Source organism: Salvelinus namaycush, chromosome 23 (assembly GCF_016432855.1).
Source record: "Salvelinus namaycush isolate Seneca chromosome 23, SaNama_1.0, whole genome shotgun sequence".
Lineage (NCBI taxonomy): Eukaryota > Metazoa > Chordata > Actinopteri > Salmoniformes > Salmonidae > Salvelinus > Salvelinus namaycush.
Genome location: NC_052329.1, coordinates 2,855,262 through 2,875,596, shown reverse-complemented (window position 1 = coordinate 2,875,596; position 20,335 = coordinate 2,855,262). Strand labels below are relative to the sequence as shown.

The 20,335-nt window shown below is 49.4% G+C and overlaps 1 protein-coding gene across 1 annotated transcript in view; it reads left to right on the top strand.

Moving 5' to 3' along the window:
* The window catches only part of cntn5 (contactin 5), a gene marked incomplete at its 5' end in the record, with an annotated part of 395,923 nt that overhangs the window by 232,903 nt on the left and 142,685 nt on the right, over nt 1–20,335 (top strand). Inside the window, 2 exons of the mRNA XM_038962131.1 lie at nt 7,210–7,330; nt 14,213–14,371. Of these exons, the coding sequence (XP_038818059.1) occupies nt 7,210–7,330; nt 14,213–14,371 (280 nt within the window). The remainder of the gene's footprint in view (nt 1–7,209; nt 7,331–14,212; nt 14,372–20,335) is intronic.

The following is a 20,335-nucleotide window of genomic DNA, read 5'->3' as shown; positions in this document are numbered from 1 at the left end:
CGGCTGCTTCTACATGACAGTGACACACGACCGTGATGTTTCCGTGGAGAACAGAACAGTATCAGTCCTCTAATCTATGGTCACATCACTGGCGCTCAACGGTTGCGTCTGAATGGCACCTGATTGCCTGTTCACCTCATTCGGTACATAAGGCTCGACATTTTGATGGCCAAAACAGCAATGTATAGGGAACAGGATTCAGTATCAGATGCAACCATTGTTTGAAATGAGCAGTTGGAGAAAAAATACTGCAATTCCCTTTCTCAGTTGACCCTGTCACTGGCCAACTACCAGGTATCTGGAGAGACAGGCCTGTCCCTGGCCAACTACCAGGTATCTGGAGAGACAGGCCCTGTCCCTGGCCAACTACCAGGTATCTGGAGAGACAGGCCCTGTCCCTGGCCAACTACCAGGTATCTGGAGAGACAGGCCCTGTCCCTGGCCAACTACCAGGTATCTGGAGAGACAGGCCCTGTCCCTGGCCAACTACCAGGTATCTGGAGAGACAGGCCTGTCCCTGGCCAACTACCAGGTATCTGGAGAGACAGGCCCTGTCCCTGGCCAACTACCAGGTATCTGGTGAGACAGTCCCTGTCCCTGGCCAACTACCAGGTATCTGGAGAGACAGGCCCTGTCCCTGGTCAACTACCAGGTATCTGGAGAGACAGTCCCTGTCCCTGGCCAACTACCAGGTATCCGGAGAGACAGTCGCTTTCCCTGGTCAACTACCAGGTATCTGGAGAGACAGGCCCTGTCCCTGGCCAACTACCAGGTATCTGGAGAGACAGGCCCTGTCCCTGGCCAACTACCTGGTATCTGGAGAGACAGGCCTGTCCCTGGCCAACTACCAGGTATCTGGAGAGACAGTCCCTGTCCCTGGCCAACTACCAGGTATCTGGAGAGACAGGCCCTGTCCCTGGCCAACTACCTGGTATAACTCTAGAGAGACATTTTCAGTTACAATACTCTACACTCTCAGCTAGGTAGACAAATACAGCAAATAGGTACAGTGTAATGTGTTGTTTTACAGGGGTCCGCCATAGTAGTATGAGATAGGTGTTGTTTTACAGGGTCAGTCATAGTAGTATGATAGGTGTTGTTTTACAGGTTCAGTCATAGTAATATGATAGGTGTTGTTTTACAGGGTCAGCCATAGTAGTATGATAGGTGTTGTTTTACAGGGTCAGTCATAGTAGTATGATAGGTGTTGTTTTACAGGGTCAGCCATAGTAGTAGGGATAGGTGGTTCTCTGCCTCGTCACACAGATACTGTAATCACACACTAACTGTTGGTTGTTGACTCTCTGCCTCGTCACACAGATACTGTAATCACACACTAACTTGTGTTGACTCTCTGTCTCGTCACACAGATACTGTAATCACACACTAAGTGTTGTTGTTGACTCTCTGCCTCGTCACACAGATACTGTAATCACACATAACTTGTTGTTGTGACTCTCTGCCTCGTCACACAGATACTGTAATCACACACTAACTTGTTGTTGACTCTCTGCCTTGTCACACAGATACTGTAATCACACACTAACTTGTTGTTGTTGACTCTCTGCCTCGTCACACAGATACTGTAATCACACACTAACTTGTTGTTGACTCTCTGCCTCGTCACACAGATACTGTAATCACACACTAACTTGTTGTTGTGACTCTCTGCCTCGTCACACAGATACTGTAATCACACACTAACGTGTTGTTGTTGACTCTCTGCCTCGTCACACAGATACTGTAATCACACACTAACTTGTTGTTGTTGACTCTCTGCCTCGTCACACAGATACTGTAATCACACACTAACTTGTTGTTGACTCTCTGCCTCGTCACACAGATACTGTAATCACACACTAACTTGTTGTTGTTGACTCTCTGCCTCGTCACACAGATACTGTAATCACACACTAACTTGTTGTTGTTGACTCTCTGCCTCGTCACACAGATACTGTAATCACACACTAACTTGTTGTTGACTCTCTGCCTCGTCACACAGATACTGTAATCACACACTAACTTGTTGTTGTTGACTCTCTGCCTCGTCACACAGATACTGTAATCACACACTAACTTGTTGTTGTTGACTCTCTGCCTCGTCACACAGATACTGTAATCACACACTAACTTGTTGTTGACTCTCTGCCTCGTCACACAGATACTGTAATCACACACTAACTTGTTGTTGACTCTCTGCCTCGTCACACAGATACTGTAATCACACACTAACTTGTTGTTGTTGACTCTCTGCCTCGTCACACAGATACTGTAATCACACACTAACTGTTGTTGTTGACTCTCTGCCTCGTCACACAGATACTGTAATCACACACTAACGTGTTGTTGTTGACTCTCTGCCTCGTCACACAGATACTGTAATCACACACTAACTTGTTGTTGTTGACTCTCTGCCTCGTCACACAGATACTGTAATCACACACTAACTGTGTTGTTGACTCTCTGCCTCGTCACACAGATACTGTAATCACACACTAACGTGTTGTTGTTGACTCTCTGCCTCGTCACACAGATACTGTAATCACACACTAACGTGTTGTTGTTGACTCTCTGCCTCGTCACACAGATACTGTAATCACACACTAACTTGTTGTTGTTGACTCTCTGCCTCGTCACACAGATACTGTAATCACACACTAACTTGTTGTTGTTGACTCTCTGCCTCGTCACACAGATACTGTAATCACACACTAACTTGTTGTGTTGACTCTCTGCCTCGTCACACAGATACTGTAATCACACACTAACTTGTTGTTGACTCTCTGCCTCGTCACACAGATACTGTAATCACACACTAACATGTTGTTGTTGACTCTCTGTCTCGTCACACAGATACTGTAATCACACACTAACTTGTTGTTGACTCTCTGCCTCGTCACACAGATACTGTAATCACACACTAACTTGTTGTTGTTGACTCTCTGCCTCGTCACACAGATACTGTAATCACACACTAACTGTGTTGTTGACTCTCTGCCTCGTCACACAGATACTGTAATCACACACTAACGTGTTGTTGTTGACTCTCTGCCTCGTCACACAGATACTGTAATCACACACTAACGTGTTGTTGTTGACTCTCTGCCTCGTCACACAGATACTGTAATCACACACTAACTTGTTGTTGTTGACTCTCTGCCTCGTCACACAGATACTGTAATCACACACTAACGTGTTGTTGTTGACTCTCTGCCTCGTCACACAGATACTGTAATCACACACTAACTTGTTGTTGTTGACTCTCTGCCTCGTCACACAGATACTGTAATCACACACTAACGTGTTGTTGTTGACTCTCTGCCTCGTCACACAGATACTGTAATCACACACTAACTTGTTGTTGTTGACTCTCTGCCTCGTCACACAGATACTGTAATCACACACTAACGTGTTGTTGTTGACTCTCTGCCTCGTCACACAGATACTGTAATCACACACTAACTTGTTGTTGTTGACTCTCTGCCTCGTCACACAGATACTGTAATCACACACTAACGTGTTGTTGTTGACTCTCTGCCTCGTCACACAGATACTGTAATCACACACTAACTTGTTGTTGACTCTCTGCCTCGTCACACAGATACTGTAATCACACACTAACTTGTTGTTGTTGACTCTCTGCCTCGTCACACAGATACTGTAATCACACACTAACTTGTTGTTGACTCTCTGCCTCGTCACACAGATACTGTAATCACACACTAACTTGTTGTTGTTGACTCTCTGCCTCGTCACACAGATACTGTAATCACACACTAACTTGTTGTTGTTGACTCTCTGCCTCGTCACACAGATACTGTAATCACACACTAACTTGTTGTTGACTCTCTGCCTCGTCACACAGATACTGTAATCACACACTAACTTGTTGTTGACTCTCTGCCTCGTCACACAGATACTGTAATCACACACTAACTTGTTGTTGTTGACTCTCTGCCTCGTCACACAGATACTGTAATCACACACTAACTTGTTGTGTTGACTCTCTGCCTCGTCACACAGATACTGTAATCACACACTAACGTGTTGTTGTTGACTCTCTGCCTCGTCACACAGATACTGTAATCACACACTAACGTGTTGTTGTTGACTCTCTGCCTCGTCACACAGATACTGTAATCACACACTAACGTGTTGTTGTTGACTCTCTGCCTCGTCACACAGATACTGTAATCACACACTAACGTGTTGTTGTTGACTCTCTGCCTCGTCACACAGATACTGTAATCACACACTAACGTGTTGTTGTTGACTCTCTGCCTCGTCACACAGATACTGTAATCACACACTAACGTGTTGTTGTTGACTCTCTGCCTCGTCACACAGATACTGTAATCACACACTAACTTGTTGTTGTTGACTCTCTGCCTCGTCACACAGATACTGTAATCACACACTAACTTGTTGACTCTCTGCCTCGTCACACATATACTGTAATCACACACTAACGTGTTGTTGACTCTCTGCCTCGTCACACAGATACTGTAATCACACACTAACGTGTTGTTGTTGACTCTCTGTCTCGTCACACAGATACTGTAATCACACACTAACTTGTTGTTGACTCTCTGCCTCGTCACACAGATACTGTAATCACACACTAACTTGTTGTTGTTGACTCTCTGCCTCGTCACACAGATACTGTAATCACACACTAACTTGTTGTTGACTCTCTGCCTCGTCACGCAGATACTGTAATCACACACTAACGTGTTGTTGTTGACTCTCTGCCTCATCACACAGATACTGTAATCACACACTAACGTGTTGTTGTTGACTCTCTGCCTCATCACACAGATACTGTAATCACACACTAACGTGTTGTTGTTGACTCTCTGCCTCGTCACACAGATACTGTAATCACACACTAACGTGTTGTTGTTGACTCTCTGCCTCGTCACACAGATACTGTAATCACACACTAACTTGTTGTTGACTCTCTGCCTCGTCACACAGATACTGTAATCACACACTAACTTGTTGTTGTTGACTCTCTGCCTCGTCACACAGATACTGTAATCACACACTAACTTGTTGTTGTTGACTCTCTGCCTCGTCACACAGATACTGTAATCACACACTAACTTGTTGTTGTTGACTCTCTGCCTCGTCACACAGATACTGTAATCACACACTAACTTGTTGTTGACTCTCTGCCTCGTCACACAGATACTGTAATCACACACTAACGTGTTGTTGTTGACTCTCTGCCTCGTCACACAGATACTGTAATCACACACTAACTTGTTGTTGTTGACTCTCTGCCTCGTCACACAGATACTGTAATCACACACTAACTTGTTGTTGTTGACTCTCTGCCTCGTCACACAGATACTGTAATCACACACTAACTTGTTGTTGTTGACTCTCTGCCTCGTCACACAGATACTGTAATCACACACTAACTTGTTGTTGACTCTCTGCCTCGTCACACAGATACTGTAATCACACACTAACTTGTTGTTGTTGACTCTCTGCCTCGTCACACAGATACTGTAATCACACACTAACGTGTTGTTGTTGACTCTCTGCCTCGTCACACAGATACTGTAATCACACACTAACTTGTTGTTGTTGACTCTCTGCCTCGTCACACAGATACTGTAATCACACACTAACGTGTTGTTGTTGACTCTCTGCCTCGTCACACAGATACTGTAATCACACACTAACGTGTTGTTGTTGACTCTCTGCCTCGTCACACAGATACTGTAATCACACACTAACTTGTTGTTGTTGACTCTCTGCCTCGTCACACAGATACTGTAATCACACACTAACGTGTTGTTGTTGACTCTCTGCCTCGTCACACAGATACTGTAATCACACACTAACTTGTTGTTGTTGACTCTCTGCCTCGTCACACAGATACTGTAATCACACACTAACGTGTTGTTGACTCTCTGCCTCGTCACACAGATACTGTAATCACACACTAACTTGTTGTTGTTGACTCTCTGCCTCGTCACACAGATACTGTAATCACACACTAACTTGTTGTTGACTCTCTGCCTCGTCACACAGATACTGTAATCACACACTAACTTGTTGTTGTTGACTCTCTGCCTCGTCACACAGATACTGTAATCACACACTAACGTGTTGTTGTTGACTCTCTGCCTCGTCACACAGATACTGTAATCACACACTAACTTGTTGTTGTTGACTCTCTGCCTCGTCACACAGATACTGTAATCACACACTAACTTGTTGTTGTTGACTCTCTGCCTCGTCACACAGATACTGTAATCACACACTAACTTGTTGTTGTTGACTCTCTGCCTCGTCACACAGATACTGTAATCACACACTAACTTGTTGTTGACTCTCTGCCTCGTCACACAGATACTGTAATCACACACTAACGTGTTGTTGTTGACTCTCTGCCTCGTCACACAGATACTGTAATCACACACTAACGTGTTGTTGTTGACTCTCTGCCTCGTCACACAGATACTGTAATCACACACTAACTTGTTGTTGACTCTCTGCCTCGTCACACAGATACTGTAATCACACACTAACTTGTTGTTGTTGACTCTCTGCCTCGTCACACAGATACTGTAATCACACACTAACGTGTTGTTGTTGACTCTCTGCCTCGTCACACAGATACTGTAATCACACACTAACTTGTTGTTGACTCTCTGCCTCGTCACACAGATACTGTAATCACACACTAACTTGTTGTTGACTCTCTGCCTCGTCACACAGATACTGTAATCACACACTAACGTGTTGTTGTTGACTCTCTGCCTCGTCACACAGATACTGTAATCACACACTAACGTGTTGTTGTTGACTCTCTGCCTCGTCACACAGATACTGTAATCACACACTAACGTGTTGTTGTTGACTCTCTGCCTCGTCACACAGATACTGTAATCACACACTAACGTGTTGTTGTTGACTCTCTGCCTCGTCACACAGATACTGTAATCACACACTAACTTGTTGATGTTGACTCTCTGCCTCGTCACACAGATACTGTAATCACACACTAACTTGTTGACTCTCTGCCTCGTCACACAGATACTGTAATCACACACTAACTTGTTGACTCTCTGCCTCGTCACACAGATACTGTAATCACACACTAACTTGTTGTTGTTGACTCTCTGCCTCGTCACACAGATACTGTAATCACACACTAACGTGTTGTTGTTGACTCTCTGCCTCGTCACGCAGCAGTCCTCCACGGTGGACCTGATGATCAGAAGCATCCTGCTGAAGCATGCTGGGAAATACGGCTGCCGGGCTCAGACCAGCGCCGACACAGTGTTTGCTGAGGCTGAAGTCCTCGTTAGAGGTGAGCTCGTTATCTCTGGCCTCAACTACAGATCTATGATAAGATTAGTCTGCCTCCTAAATCACACCCTATTCACTATACACGGAGTGAACAAAACATTAGGACTGCTTTCAATGACAGACTGACCAGGTGAATCCAGGTAAAAACTATAATCCCTTATTGATGTCACTTGTTAAATCCACTTCAATCAGTGTAGATGAAGAGGAGGAGACGGGTTAAATAAGGATTTTTAAGCCTTGAGACAACCGAGACATGGATTGTGTCTGTGTGCCGTTCAGAGGGTGAATGGGCAAGACATGTTGTTTCATGTTCTAAAGTTTAAGGTGGGAAATGGACTGATCCTAGAGCACCCTATTCCCTATTTAGTGCGTTACTTTTTAACAAGGCCCTATGATCCCTGGTCAAAAGTAGTGCACTATAAAGGGAATAGGGTGTGGTTTGGGATGCAGCTCTGTGTTTAGGGGACAGCTTCAACCCTCCTCCTGATACTATCACTCAACCCTTCACTGGTTCCCCCTGCTACATCACACATGGAGGGCTGGGATACAGATCACTGGTTCCCCCTGCTACATCACACATGGAGGGCTGGGATACAGATCACTGGTTCCCCCTGCTACATCACACATGGAGGGCTGGGATACAGATCACTGGTTGCCCCCTGCTACATCACACATGGAGGGCTGGGATACAGATCACTGGTTCCCCCTGCTACATCACACATGGAGGGCTGGGATACGGATCACTGGTTGCCCCCTGCTACATCACACATGGAGGGCTGGGATACGGATCACTGGTTGCCCCCTGCTACATCACACATGGAGGGCTGGGATACAGATCACTGGTTGCCCCCCCTGCTACATCACACATGGAGGGCTGTGATACAGATCACTGGTTGCCCCCTGCTACATCACACATGGAGGGCTGGGATACGGATCACTGGTTGCCCCCTGCTACATCACACATGGAGGGCTGTGATACAGATCACTGGTTGCCCCCTGCTACATCACACATGGAGGGCTGGGATACAGATCACTGGTTGCCCCCTGCTACATCACACATGGAGGGCTGGGATACGGATCACTGGTTGCCCCCTGCTACATCACACATGGAGGGCTGGGATATGGATCACTGGTTCCCCCTGCTACATCACACATGGAGGGCTGGGATACCGATCACTGGTTGCCCCCTGCTACATCACACATGGAGGGCTGGGATACAGATCACTGGTTGCCCCCCCTGCTACATCACACATGGAGGGCTGGGATACGGATCACTGGTTGCCCCCTGCTACATCACACATGGAGGGCTGGGATACAGATCACTGGTTGCCCCCTGCTACATCACACATGGAGGACTGGGATACAGATCACTGGTTGCCCCCTGCTACATCACACATGGAGGGCTGGGATACAGATCACTGGTTGCCCCCCCTGCTACATCACACATGGAGGGCTGGGATACAGATCACTGGTTGACCCCTGCTACATCACAGATGGAGGGCTGGGATACAGATCACTGGTTGCCCCCCCTGCTACATCACACATGGAGGGCTGTGAAACAGATCACTGGTTGCCCCCTGCTACATCACACATGGAGGGCTGGGATACGGATCACTGGTTGCCCCCTGCTACATCACACATGGAGGGCTGTGAAACAGATCACTGGTTGCCCCCTGCTACATCACACATGGAGGGCTGTGATACAGATCACTGGTTGCCCCCCCCTGCTACATCACACATAGGGGACTGTGATACAGATCACTGGTTGCCCCCTGCTACATCACACATGGAGGGCTGTGATACAGATCACTGGTTGCCCCCTGCTACATCACACATGGAGGACTGGGATACAGATCACTGGTTGCCCCCCCTGCTACATCACACATGGAGGGCTGGGATACAGATCACTGGTTGCCCCCCCTGCTACATCACACATGGAGGACTGGGATACAGATCACTGGTTGCCCCCTGCTACATCACACATGGAGGGCTGGGATACGGATCACTGGTTGCCCCCTGCTACATCACACATGGAGGGCTGGGATACAGATCACTGGTTGCCCCCTGCTACATCACACATGGAGGGCTGGGATTCAGATCACTGGTTGCCCCCTGCTACATCACACATGGAGGACTGGGATACAGATCACTGGTTGCCCCCTGCTACATCACACATGGAGGGCTGGGATACAGATCACTGGTTGCCCCCTGCTACATCACACATGGAGGACTGGGATACAGATCACTGGTTGCCCCCTGCTACATCACACATGGAGGACTGGGATACAGATCACTGGTTGCCCCCTGCTACATCACACATGGAGGGCTGGGATACGGATCACTGGTTCCCCCTGCTACATCACACATGGAGGGCTGGGATACAGATCACTGGTTGCCCCCTGCTACATCACACATGGAGGGCTGGGATACAGATCACTGGTTGCCCCCTGCTACATCACACATGGAGGACTGGGATACAGATCACTGGTTGCCCCCTGCTACATCACACATGGAGGGCTGGGATACAGATCACTAGTTGCCCCCTGCTACATCACACATGGAGGGCTGGGATACAGATCACTGGTTGCCCCCTGCTACATCACACATGGAGGGCTGGGATACGGATCACTGGTTGCCCCCTGCTACATCACACATGGAGGGCTGGGATACGGATCACTGGTTGCCCCCTGCTACATCACACATGGAGGACTGTGATACAGATCACTGGTTGCCCCCTGCTACATCACACATGGAGGGCTGGGATACAGATCACTGGTTGCCCCCTGCTACATCACACATGGAGGACTGTGATACAGATCACTGGTTGCCCCCTGCTACATCACACATGGAGGGCTGGGATATGGATCACTGGTTCCCCCTGCTACATCACACATGGAGGGCTGGGATACGGATCACTGGTTGCCCCCCCTGCTACATCACACATGGAGGGCTGGGATACAGATCACTGGTTGCCCCCTGCTACATCACACATGGAGGGCTGGGATACAGATCACTGGTTGCCCCCTGCTACATCACACATGGAGGGCTGGGATACAGATCACTGGTTGCCCCCTGCTACATCACACATGGAGGGCTGGGATACAGATCACTGGTTGCCCCGCCTGCTACATCACACATGGAGGGCTGGGATACGGATCACGGGTTGCCCCCTGCTACATCACACATGGAGGACTGGGATACAGATCACTGGTTGCCCCCCCTGCTACATCACACATGGAGGGCTGGGATACAGATCACTGGTTGCCCCCTGCTACATCACACAGGGAGGGCTGGGATACAGATCACTGGTTGCCCCCTGCTACATCACACATGGAGGGCTGGGATACAGATCACTGGTTGCCCCCTGCTACATCACACATGGAGGGCTGGGATACGGATCACTGGTTGCCCCCTGCTACATCACACATGGAGGGCTCGGATACAGATCACTGGTTGCCCCCTGCTACATCACACATGGAGGGCTGGGATACAGATCACTGGTTGCCCCCTGCTACATCACACATGGAGGACTGGGATACAGATCACTGGTTGCCCCCTGCTACATCACACATGGAGGGCTGGGATACAGATCACTGGTTGCCCCCTGCTACATCACACATGGAGGGCTGGGATACAGATCACTGGTTGCCCCCTGCTACATCACACATGGAGGGCTGGGATACAGATCACTGGTTGCCCCCTGCTACATCACACATGGAGGGCTGGGATACAGATCACTGGTTGCCCCCTGCTACATCACACATGGAGGACTGGGATACAGAGCACTGGTTGCCCCCTGCTACATCACACATGGAGGGCTGGGATACAGATCACTGGTTGCCCCCTGCTACATCACACATGGAGGGCTGGGATACAGATCACTGGTTGCCCCCTGCTACATCACACATGGAGGGCTGGGATACAGATCACTGGTTAGCCCCTGCTACATCACACATGGAGGGCTGGGATACAGATCACTTGTTGCCCCCCCTGCTACGTCACACATGGAGGGCTGGGATACAGATCACTGGTTGCCCCCTGCTACATCACACATGGAGGGCTGGGATACAGATCACTGGTTGCCCCCTGCTACATCACACATGGAGGGCTGGGATACAGATCACTGGTTGCCCCCTGCTACATCACACATGGAGGGCTGGGATACAGATCACTGGTTGCCCCCTGCTACATCACACATGGAGGGCTGGGATACAGATCACTGGTTGCCCCCTGCTACATCACACATGGAGGGCTGGGATACAGATCACTGGTTGCCCCCTGCTACATCACACATGGAGGGCTGGGATACAGATCACTGGTTGCCCCCCCTGCTACATCACACATGGAGGGCTGGGATACAAATCACTGGTTGCCCACTGCTACATCACACATGGAGGGCTTGGATACAGATCACTGGTTGCCCCCTGCTACATCACACATGGAGGACTGGGATACAGATCACTGGTTGCCCCCTGCTACATCACACATGGAGGGCTGGGATACAGATCACTGGTTGCCCCCTGCTACATCACACATGGAGGGCTGGGATACGGATCACTGGTTGCCCCCTGCTACATCACACATGGAGGGCTGGGATACGGATCACTGGTTGCCCCCTGCTACATCACACATGGAGGACTGGGATACAGATCACTGGTTGCCCCCTGCTACATCACACATGGAGGGCTGGGATACAGATCACTGGTTGCCCCCTGCTACATCACACATGTAGGACTGGGATACAGATCACTGGTTGCCCCCCCTGCTACATCACACATGGAGGGCTGGGATACAGATCACTGGTTGCCCCCCCTGCTACATCACACATGGAGGGCTGGGATACAGATCACTGGTTGCCCCCTGCTACATCACACATGGAGGGCTGGGATACAGATCACTGGTTGCCCCCTGCTACATCACACATGGAGGGCTGGGATACAGATCACTGGTTGCCCCCTGCTACATCACACATGGAGGGCTGGGATACAGATCCCTGGTTGCCCCCCCTGCTACATCACACATGGAGGGCTGGGATACAGATCACTGGTTGCCCCCTGCTACATCACACATTGAGGGCTGGGATACAGATCACTGGTTGCCCCCTGCTACATCACACATGTAGGACTGGGATACAGATCACTGGTTGCCCCCCCTGCTACATCACACATGGAGGGCTGGGATACAGATCACTGGTTGCCCCCCCTGCTACATCACACATGGAGGGCTGGGATACAGATCACTGGTTGCCCCCTGCTACATCACACATGGAGGGCTGGGATACAGATCACTGGTTGCCCCCTGCTACATCACACATGGAGGGCTGGGATACAGATCACTGGTTGCCCCCTGCTACATCACACATGGAGGGCTGGGATACAGATCCCTGGTTGCCCCCCCTGCTACATCACACATGGAGGGCTGGGATACAGATCACTGGTTGCCCCCTGCTACATCACACATGGAGGGCTGGGATACAGATCACTGGTTGCCCCCTGCTACATCACACATGGAGGGCTGGAATACAGATCACTGGTTGCCCCCTGCTACATCACACATGGAGGGCTGGGATACAGATCACTGGTTGCCCCCTGCTACATCACACATGGAGGGCTGTGATACAGATCACTGGTTGCCCCCTGCTACATCACACATGGAGGGCTGGGATACAGATCACTGGTTGCCCCCCCCTGCTACATCACACATGGAGGGCTGGGATACAGATCACTGGTTGCCCCCCCTGCTACATCACACATGGAGGGCTGGGATACAGATCACTGGTTGCCCCCTGCTACATCACACATGGAGGGCTGGGATACAGATCACTGGTTGACCCCTGCTACATCACACATGGAGGACTGGGATACAGATCACTGGTTGCCCCCTGCTACATCACACATGGAGGGCTGGGATACAGATCACTGGTTGCCCCCCCTGCTACATCACACATGGAGGGCTGGGATACAGATCACTGGTTGCCCCCTGCTACATCACACATGGAGGGCTGTCGGCTTAGAGCTCTAGACAGGTGATTGGCATAACGCTGAAAATCCCCTTTCATATTGAAGGATGAGGAGGGATTGAGGAGGAGGGATGATGAGGACGGATAGAGGAGGAGGGATGGAGGAGGAGGGATGATGAGGAGGGATGAGGAGGAGGGATGGAGGAGGAGGGATGAAGTGGGATGGGTTGATGAGATGGGCTGTCCTGCCTGAGCTACTCTAAATCCGGAATCTGAATCCTCCATGATGTATTCTCCACCATTCAATCTACTTATTAAACCCACCACGACACACACGGCTCTCCGCTCAATAGACTTCAGAATCACACCGGCTGGTTCCCATGGCGACACAGAATGCATATTAATATCCCTCCTGGGAATGCAAATGTACCTTTTAAACCGACCCTTTAATGGTCCCTGGAACACTCAACCTTTGGTTTTCCTTGGACAGCACCAGCTGTTCTCACGGGTCCTCCTGTTCTCTCCTTCACTCTGTCTGTGGGTGGATTGTGGGTTGGTCCAGTAACCCAAAGGTTGCTGGTTCAAATCCCCAAGCCGACTAGGTGAAAAATATGTTGATGTGACCTCGAGCAAGACACTCAACACCCTGTTTGCTCCTGTAAATTGCTCTGGATGAGAGTGTCTGCTAAATGACAAAAAAATAAAAAATACAATTGTGTGAGTGAAGCTGCACATCATTGTTCCAGCTCTTTTCATTTTGGAATTGAATATGTGTGTCCGAATTAGCAACTTACTCCCTAAGTACACTACTTGACCTCTCTCTCTCTCTCTCTCTCTCTCTCTCTCTCTGTCTCTCTGTCTCTCTGTCTCTCTGTCTCTCTCTCTCTCTCTGTCTCTCTGTCTCTCTCTCTATGACCCCTCAAGGCCCCCCGGGACCCCCTGGTGTGGTGATAGTAGAGGAGATCATGGACACTACAGCCACCCTGTCGTGGAGTGGAGGGGTGGACAACCACAGCCCCATCAGCAGCTACAATCTCCAGGCCCGGAGCCCCTTCTCCCTGGGGTGGCAGACCCTCAGAACAGGTATGGATGCTGTCCTGTTTGTTTTACGCCAGAGACGTTGAGTTGCATAGAGGATGTATCACCTTAAGGAAACCAATATGGAGGCCAGAGATGTTGAGTTACATAGAGGATGTATCACCTTAAGGAAACCAATATGGAGGCCAGAGATGTTGAGTTACATAGAGGATGTATCACCTTAAGGAAACCAATATGGAGGCCAGAGATGTTGAGTTACATAGAGGATGTATCACCTTAAGGAAACCAATATGGAGGCCAGTGATGTTGAGTTACATAGAGGATGTATCACCTTAAGGAAACCAATATGGAGGCCAGAGATGTTGAGTTACATAGAGGATGTATCACCTTAAGGAAACCAATATGGAGGCCAGAGATGTTGAGTTGCAAAAAGGATGTATTGCCTCCAACTGTAGATTCAGCGTGGCCCTGACTGGAGACTTAACTGCTGGATGTGTAGGCATCTGTTAGACGACAAAGAGCTTACTCAACACCTCTCGTCCTTCAGTTGAGTTTCTCCAGTCAGGGCCACCCTGAATCTAGTTGAACTGTTATGTATTCCTTCTAACTCTTATGTTCTGTTTAAAACTTGGCTGTTGTTCGACAGAACTTAACAAAAAAGCATGTTCAGCTCAAAATGAAATGTCAGTGGTTTAAATTACACTCAGAATTATGTCAAAAGGTTACCAGAAAATGAACCTGTATCTTTAAAGGTCAAAGCTAATTCCTGAGGTGGCAGTGAGAAAACCACAGGATTTTTACTGAGCTGTTACCATTTAAATGGCTTCATTTTCCCGTATCTTGACAGTAATACCTATCTATAATGATCTGTTAATGTCAGAGGAAGACTGCCGACTCAGTAGGTGTAATCTGTACCGCTGCTGCTGTGTGCGTACAGAGGATGGGATGAATAGAAAAGTTTAGAGCTCCATAATGAATCATGTCCATAGATGTAGAATGATTCACAACGGCTGTCGCCCAAATGACACACTATTCCCTATATAGTACACTACTTTAGACCAGAGCCCTATGGCACCCTATTCCCTACATAGTGTACTACTTTTACCAGAGCCCTATAGGGTGCCGTTTGGCATGACAGTGTTAAACAACACGGAATAGGAGGAAAGACAATTAGTCCCAGTGATGCATGTGGAAAGTGGTGAACTTGTTAAGGTTAGCACGCAGGGACAGAAGGCTTTAAGATAGCTATAGGGTTGAATTACACATGGAACCCTATTCCCTATATACTGCACAACGTTTGACCAAGCCCGTAGGGTTCTGGTTAAAAGCAGTGTACTATATAGGTGATAGGATGCCATTTGGGACACGCTTTACTTCTTCCTTCAAACAGAGTTAACAGCATCTGTTTGAAGAGCAGTCAGCGTGCCCTGGTGTTAATGATAAGAACAGAGAGACAGTAGTTCTGGGCAGTGATCTGAAGACATGGGGAATGGGAGACTTAATAACAACAGAGAGACAGTAGATCTGGGCAGTGATCTGAAGACATGGGGAATGGGAGACTTAATAACAACAGAGAGACAGTAGTTCTGGGCTGTGATCTGAAGACATGGGGAATGGGAGACTTAATAACAACAGAGAGACAGTAGTTCTGGGCAGTGATCTGAAGACATGGGGAATGGGAGACTTAATAACAACAGAGAGACAGTAGTTCTGGGCTGTGATCTGAAGACATGGGGAATGGGAGACTTAATAACAACAGAGAGACAGTAGTTCTGGGCAGTGATCTGAAGACATGGGGAATGGGAGACTTAATAACAACAGAGAGACAGTAGTTCTGGGCTGTGATCTGAAGACATGGGGAATGGGAGACTTAATAACAACAGAGAGACAGTAGTTCTGGGCAGTGATCTGAAGACATGGGGAATGGGAGACTTAATAACAACAGAGAGACAGTAGTTCTGGGCAGTGATCTGAAGACATGGGGAATGGGAGACTTAATAACAACAGAGAGACAGTAGTTCTGGGCTGTGATCTGAAGACATGGGGAATGGGAGACTTAATAACAACAGAGAGACAGTGTCACGTTCTTTCAAGATCGAACCCAGAAGCAGACCAGGACAAGGAGCGTAGGAAGAAGGTGAGTATTTATTTACAATTAAATGTGAAAGGGTAGATATATCCAGATGGCGTAGCGGGCAGCGGTGGTGAATTGATGAGAGGAAATAGGTGAATCCAATGGAGTAGCGGAATCCTCCGTCAACCAGGCGGGAATGGGGTGAATGATCCGGGTGAGTAACTGAAGGCAAAACAAACGGAGGTAAGTTCAAGGCAAGCAATACGTAAACAAAAACAACAAAACAAATACTATCCAACTTGAGTCTGGTACTATGGCACAACATACTGTTCATGGCTAACGATCCAGCAGGGAATGGAAGTCAGGTCAGAGCTTTTGAAGGGGAGAGATGATGATCAGGACAGGTGTGCAGAATACTGATGGGACACAGGTGCGGGTGAACATCAATCTCCCAACAAGCTAATTCGCCCGGCAACCAGACAGGGTGCGTTCCAGGACACCTGAAACACACTCCAGGACAGACACACAGGCAAACCCAGACTCAGGAAGCGGGATTCGTGACAGTACCCCCCCTCCGACGAACGCCACCGGGCGGACTACCTGGAGCGCCAGGGTGGAGGCGGTAGAAGTCACGAAGCAGGTCGTCATCCAGGATCTGACGCCGAGGAATCCAACTCCTCTCCTCTGGACCATATCCTTCCCAATCCACTAAATACTGGTACCCTCGACCCCGCCGTCTGGAGTCCATGATGCGGCGCACCGTGTAGACAGGACCACCTCCGATCATCCGAGGAGGAGGAGGACGAGGAGGAGGGGGCAACAGAGGACTGAGGTGAACCGGCTTGAGGCAGGAGACATGAAAGGTGGGATGTACTCTAAGAGTTGCAGGCAACTTGAGTCGAACCACAACAGGATTAATGATTCTCTCCACTACAAACGGACCAATGAACTTCGGTGACAACTTTCTCGACTCAGTCCGTAGAGGAAGATCCCGTGTAGCCAACCAAACCTTATCTCCGACCGTATAAGCTGGGGCAGGAATACGGCGACGATTCGCCTGGATCTGATACCGGTCAGACACTCTAAGGAGAGCCTTCCTGGCCCGATGCCAGGTCCGGTGGCAACGACGAATGTGGGTCTGGACAGAGGGAACCGAGAGATCCCTTTCCTGAGAAGGAAACAAAGGAGGTTGGTAACCGTACAGGCATTGGAAGGGGGACATCCCAGTGGCAGATGACGGAAGGGTATTATGGGCATACTCGACCCAGGGTAATTGAGATGACCAAGAGGTAGGATCAGAAGAGACAAGACAACGCAGCGTGGACTCCATCTTCTGGTTGGCTCTCTCCGCCTGACCATTAGATTGAGGATGAAATCCAGAAGTGAGACTGACTGTAGCTCCAATGGCCAAACAGAAAGATCTCCAAACAGCAGAGGTAAACTGAGGACCACGGTCAGAAACAATGTCACTGGGCAATCCGTGGACCCTGAAAACCTCCCTAACCAGGATCTCAGACGTCTCCGTAGCCGATGGAAGCTTGGAGAGAGGAACAAAATGAGCAAACTTGCTGAATCTGTCCACAATGGTCAGAATGACCGTGTTCCCAACAGAAGGGGGCAATCCCGTGACAAAATCCAGGGCCAGATGCGACCAAGGTCGCCGAGGAATAGGTAGAGGGTGAAGAAGCCCAGAGCTGGGCCGATTGGTACTTTTGTTCTGAGCACAAACAGGACATGCGGCAACAAACCTCCGGGTATCTTCTCCCATGGCAGGCCACCAAAATCGTCTGCGCAGTAGCGCCATAGTCCGAGCAACGCCAGGGTGACAAGCTATCTTGCTGGCGTGGGACCACTGAAGAACAGCAGAACGGACCGACTCAGGCACGAACAACCGACCGGGTGGACCGTTACCAGGGCCGGGCTGCGTCCGAAGGGCCGCCATCACATCCTCCTCAATCCTCCATGTAACGGCTCCCACGACAAGATTCTGGGGAAGAATCGTCTCAGTCTTGGCCCCACTCTCCTCCGTCTTGGAGAACATCCGGGACAAGGCGTCCGCCTTGCCGTTCTTCGACCCAGGTCGGAACGTCAGGGAAAAATTGAAGCGTCCAAAAAACAAAGCCCACCTGGCCTGACGGGAGTTGAGACGTTTAGCCGATTGCATGTAAGCCAGATTCTTGTGGTCAGTCCAGACCACTAACGGTTGCTCCGCTCCCTCCAACCAGTGACGCCACTCATCCAAGGCAAGCTTCACAGCGAGAAGCTCCCGGTTACCCACATCGTAGTTTCTTTCAGCTGGAGAAAGACGACAAGAGTAGAAAGCGCAGGGATGGAGTTTACCGTCAGTGGAGCTACGCTGGGACAGGATGGCGCCCACCCCCACATCAGACGCGTCCACTTCAACAACAAACTGACGGGAAGTGTCAGGTTGAGAGAGAATCGGGGCGTTGGTGAATCGACTCTTCAAATCCAGAAATGCTCGGTCTGCCTCAGGAGTCCAACAGAACCTTCTGGTGCAAGACGTCAGAGCAGTTAATGGGGCGGCCACCCGGCTGTAATCACGGATAAACCTCCGATAGAAGTTCGCAAACCCCAGGAATCTCTGGAGCTGCAATCTCGTACCGGGCTGGACCCAATCCCGAACCGCCCGAACCTTCTCTTGGTCCATCTTGATCTCTCCCCTGGAGATGATGTACCCGAGAAAGGATGTAGTGTGGGCGTGAAAATCACACTTCTCTGCCTTCACAAACAGACGGTTCTCCAATAACCGCTGCAGGACCTGCTTAACATGCTGGATGTGGCTGGAAAGCTCCTTGGAGAAAATCAGGATGTCATCCAGGTAAACGAACACAAACAGACCGATCATATCCCTCAGCACGTCATTCACCAAACATTAGAACACTGCTGGAGCGTTGGAAAGTCCAAACGGCATCACCAGGTACTCGAAATGTCCCATAGGTGTATTGAATCCAGTCAACCACTCGTCCCCCTCCTTGATCCGAACCAGATGATACGCATTGCGTAGATCAAGCTTCGTAAACACAGTAGCACCCTGTAAAGAATCGAAAGCGGAGCTCATCAAGGGCAAGGGGTACTTGTTCTTGACCGTAATATCATTCAACCCCCGATAATCAATACACGGTCGAAGAGAGCCATCCTTCTTACTCACCAAAAAAAATCCAGCTCCCAGGGGTGATGACGAGGGACGAATGAGACCTGCAGCAAGAGACTCCTTTATGTAGGTTTCCAGGGCTTCCCGCTCAGGTCGAGAAATACTGTATAACCGCCCCTTGGGAAAGGCAGCTCCAGGGAACAGCTTAATTGTACAATCATAAGGTCGGTGGGGAGGAAGTGACTGAGCGTTCTGCTTACTGAACACCTCACCCAACTCGTGATATGTTTCAGGAACCAGGGACAAATCAGGAGAAGCAGACTCAAAGACCCGACTGGGGACAGCATGAGAACAGGCAGTCCTGAGGCAGTTAGCATGGCACTCAATGCTCCAACTAGTTACCTTTCCAGTCACCCAATCGAACGAGGGATTGTGTTCCTTTAGCCAGGGGTATCCAAGAACCAGAGGTACATGGGGGGAAGGCAAAATGAAAAAAGAAATAACCTCTGAATGATTCCCCGACAACAACATCTTAACCGGTTCAGTCCTCATAGTGATCCGTGCCAGAACACTGCCGTTCAGAGTGGTTGCTTCAATGGCTTCCGGTAATTGCTCCTTGGAAAGCCCCAGCTGTTCCACTAAGTCGGCATCAATGAAGCTGTCATCGGCACCTGAATCGATGAAAGCGTTAATCGCTAAACTCTGATCCTTATTTATGAGGGTAGCAGGGAAACGAGGTCTGACAGGACTCTTAAGAGGTTGAAACTGGCTCGCTAACAAACCTCCCAAACTTAACGAGCCGAGCAGTTTAACGGGCGCTGAG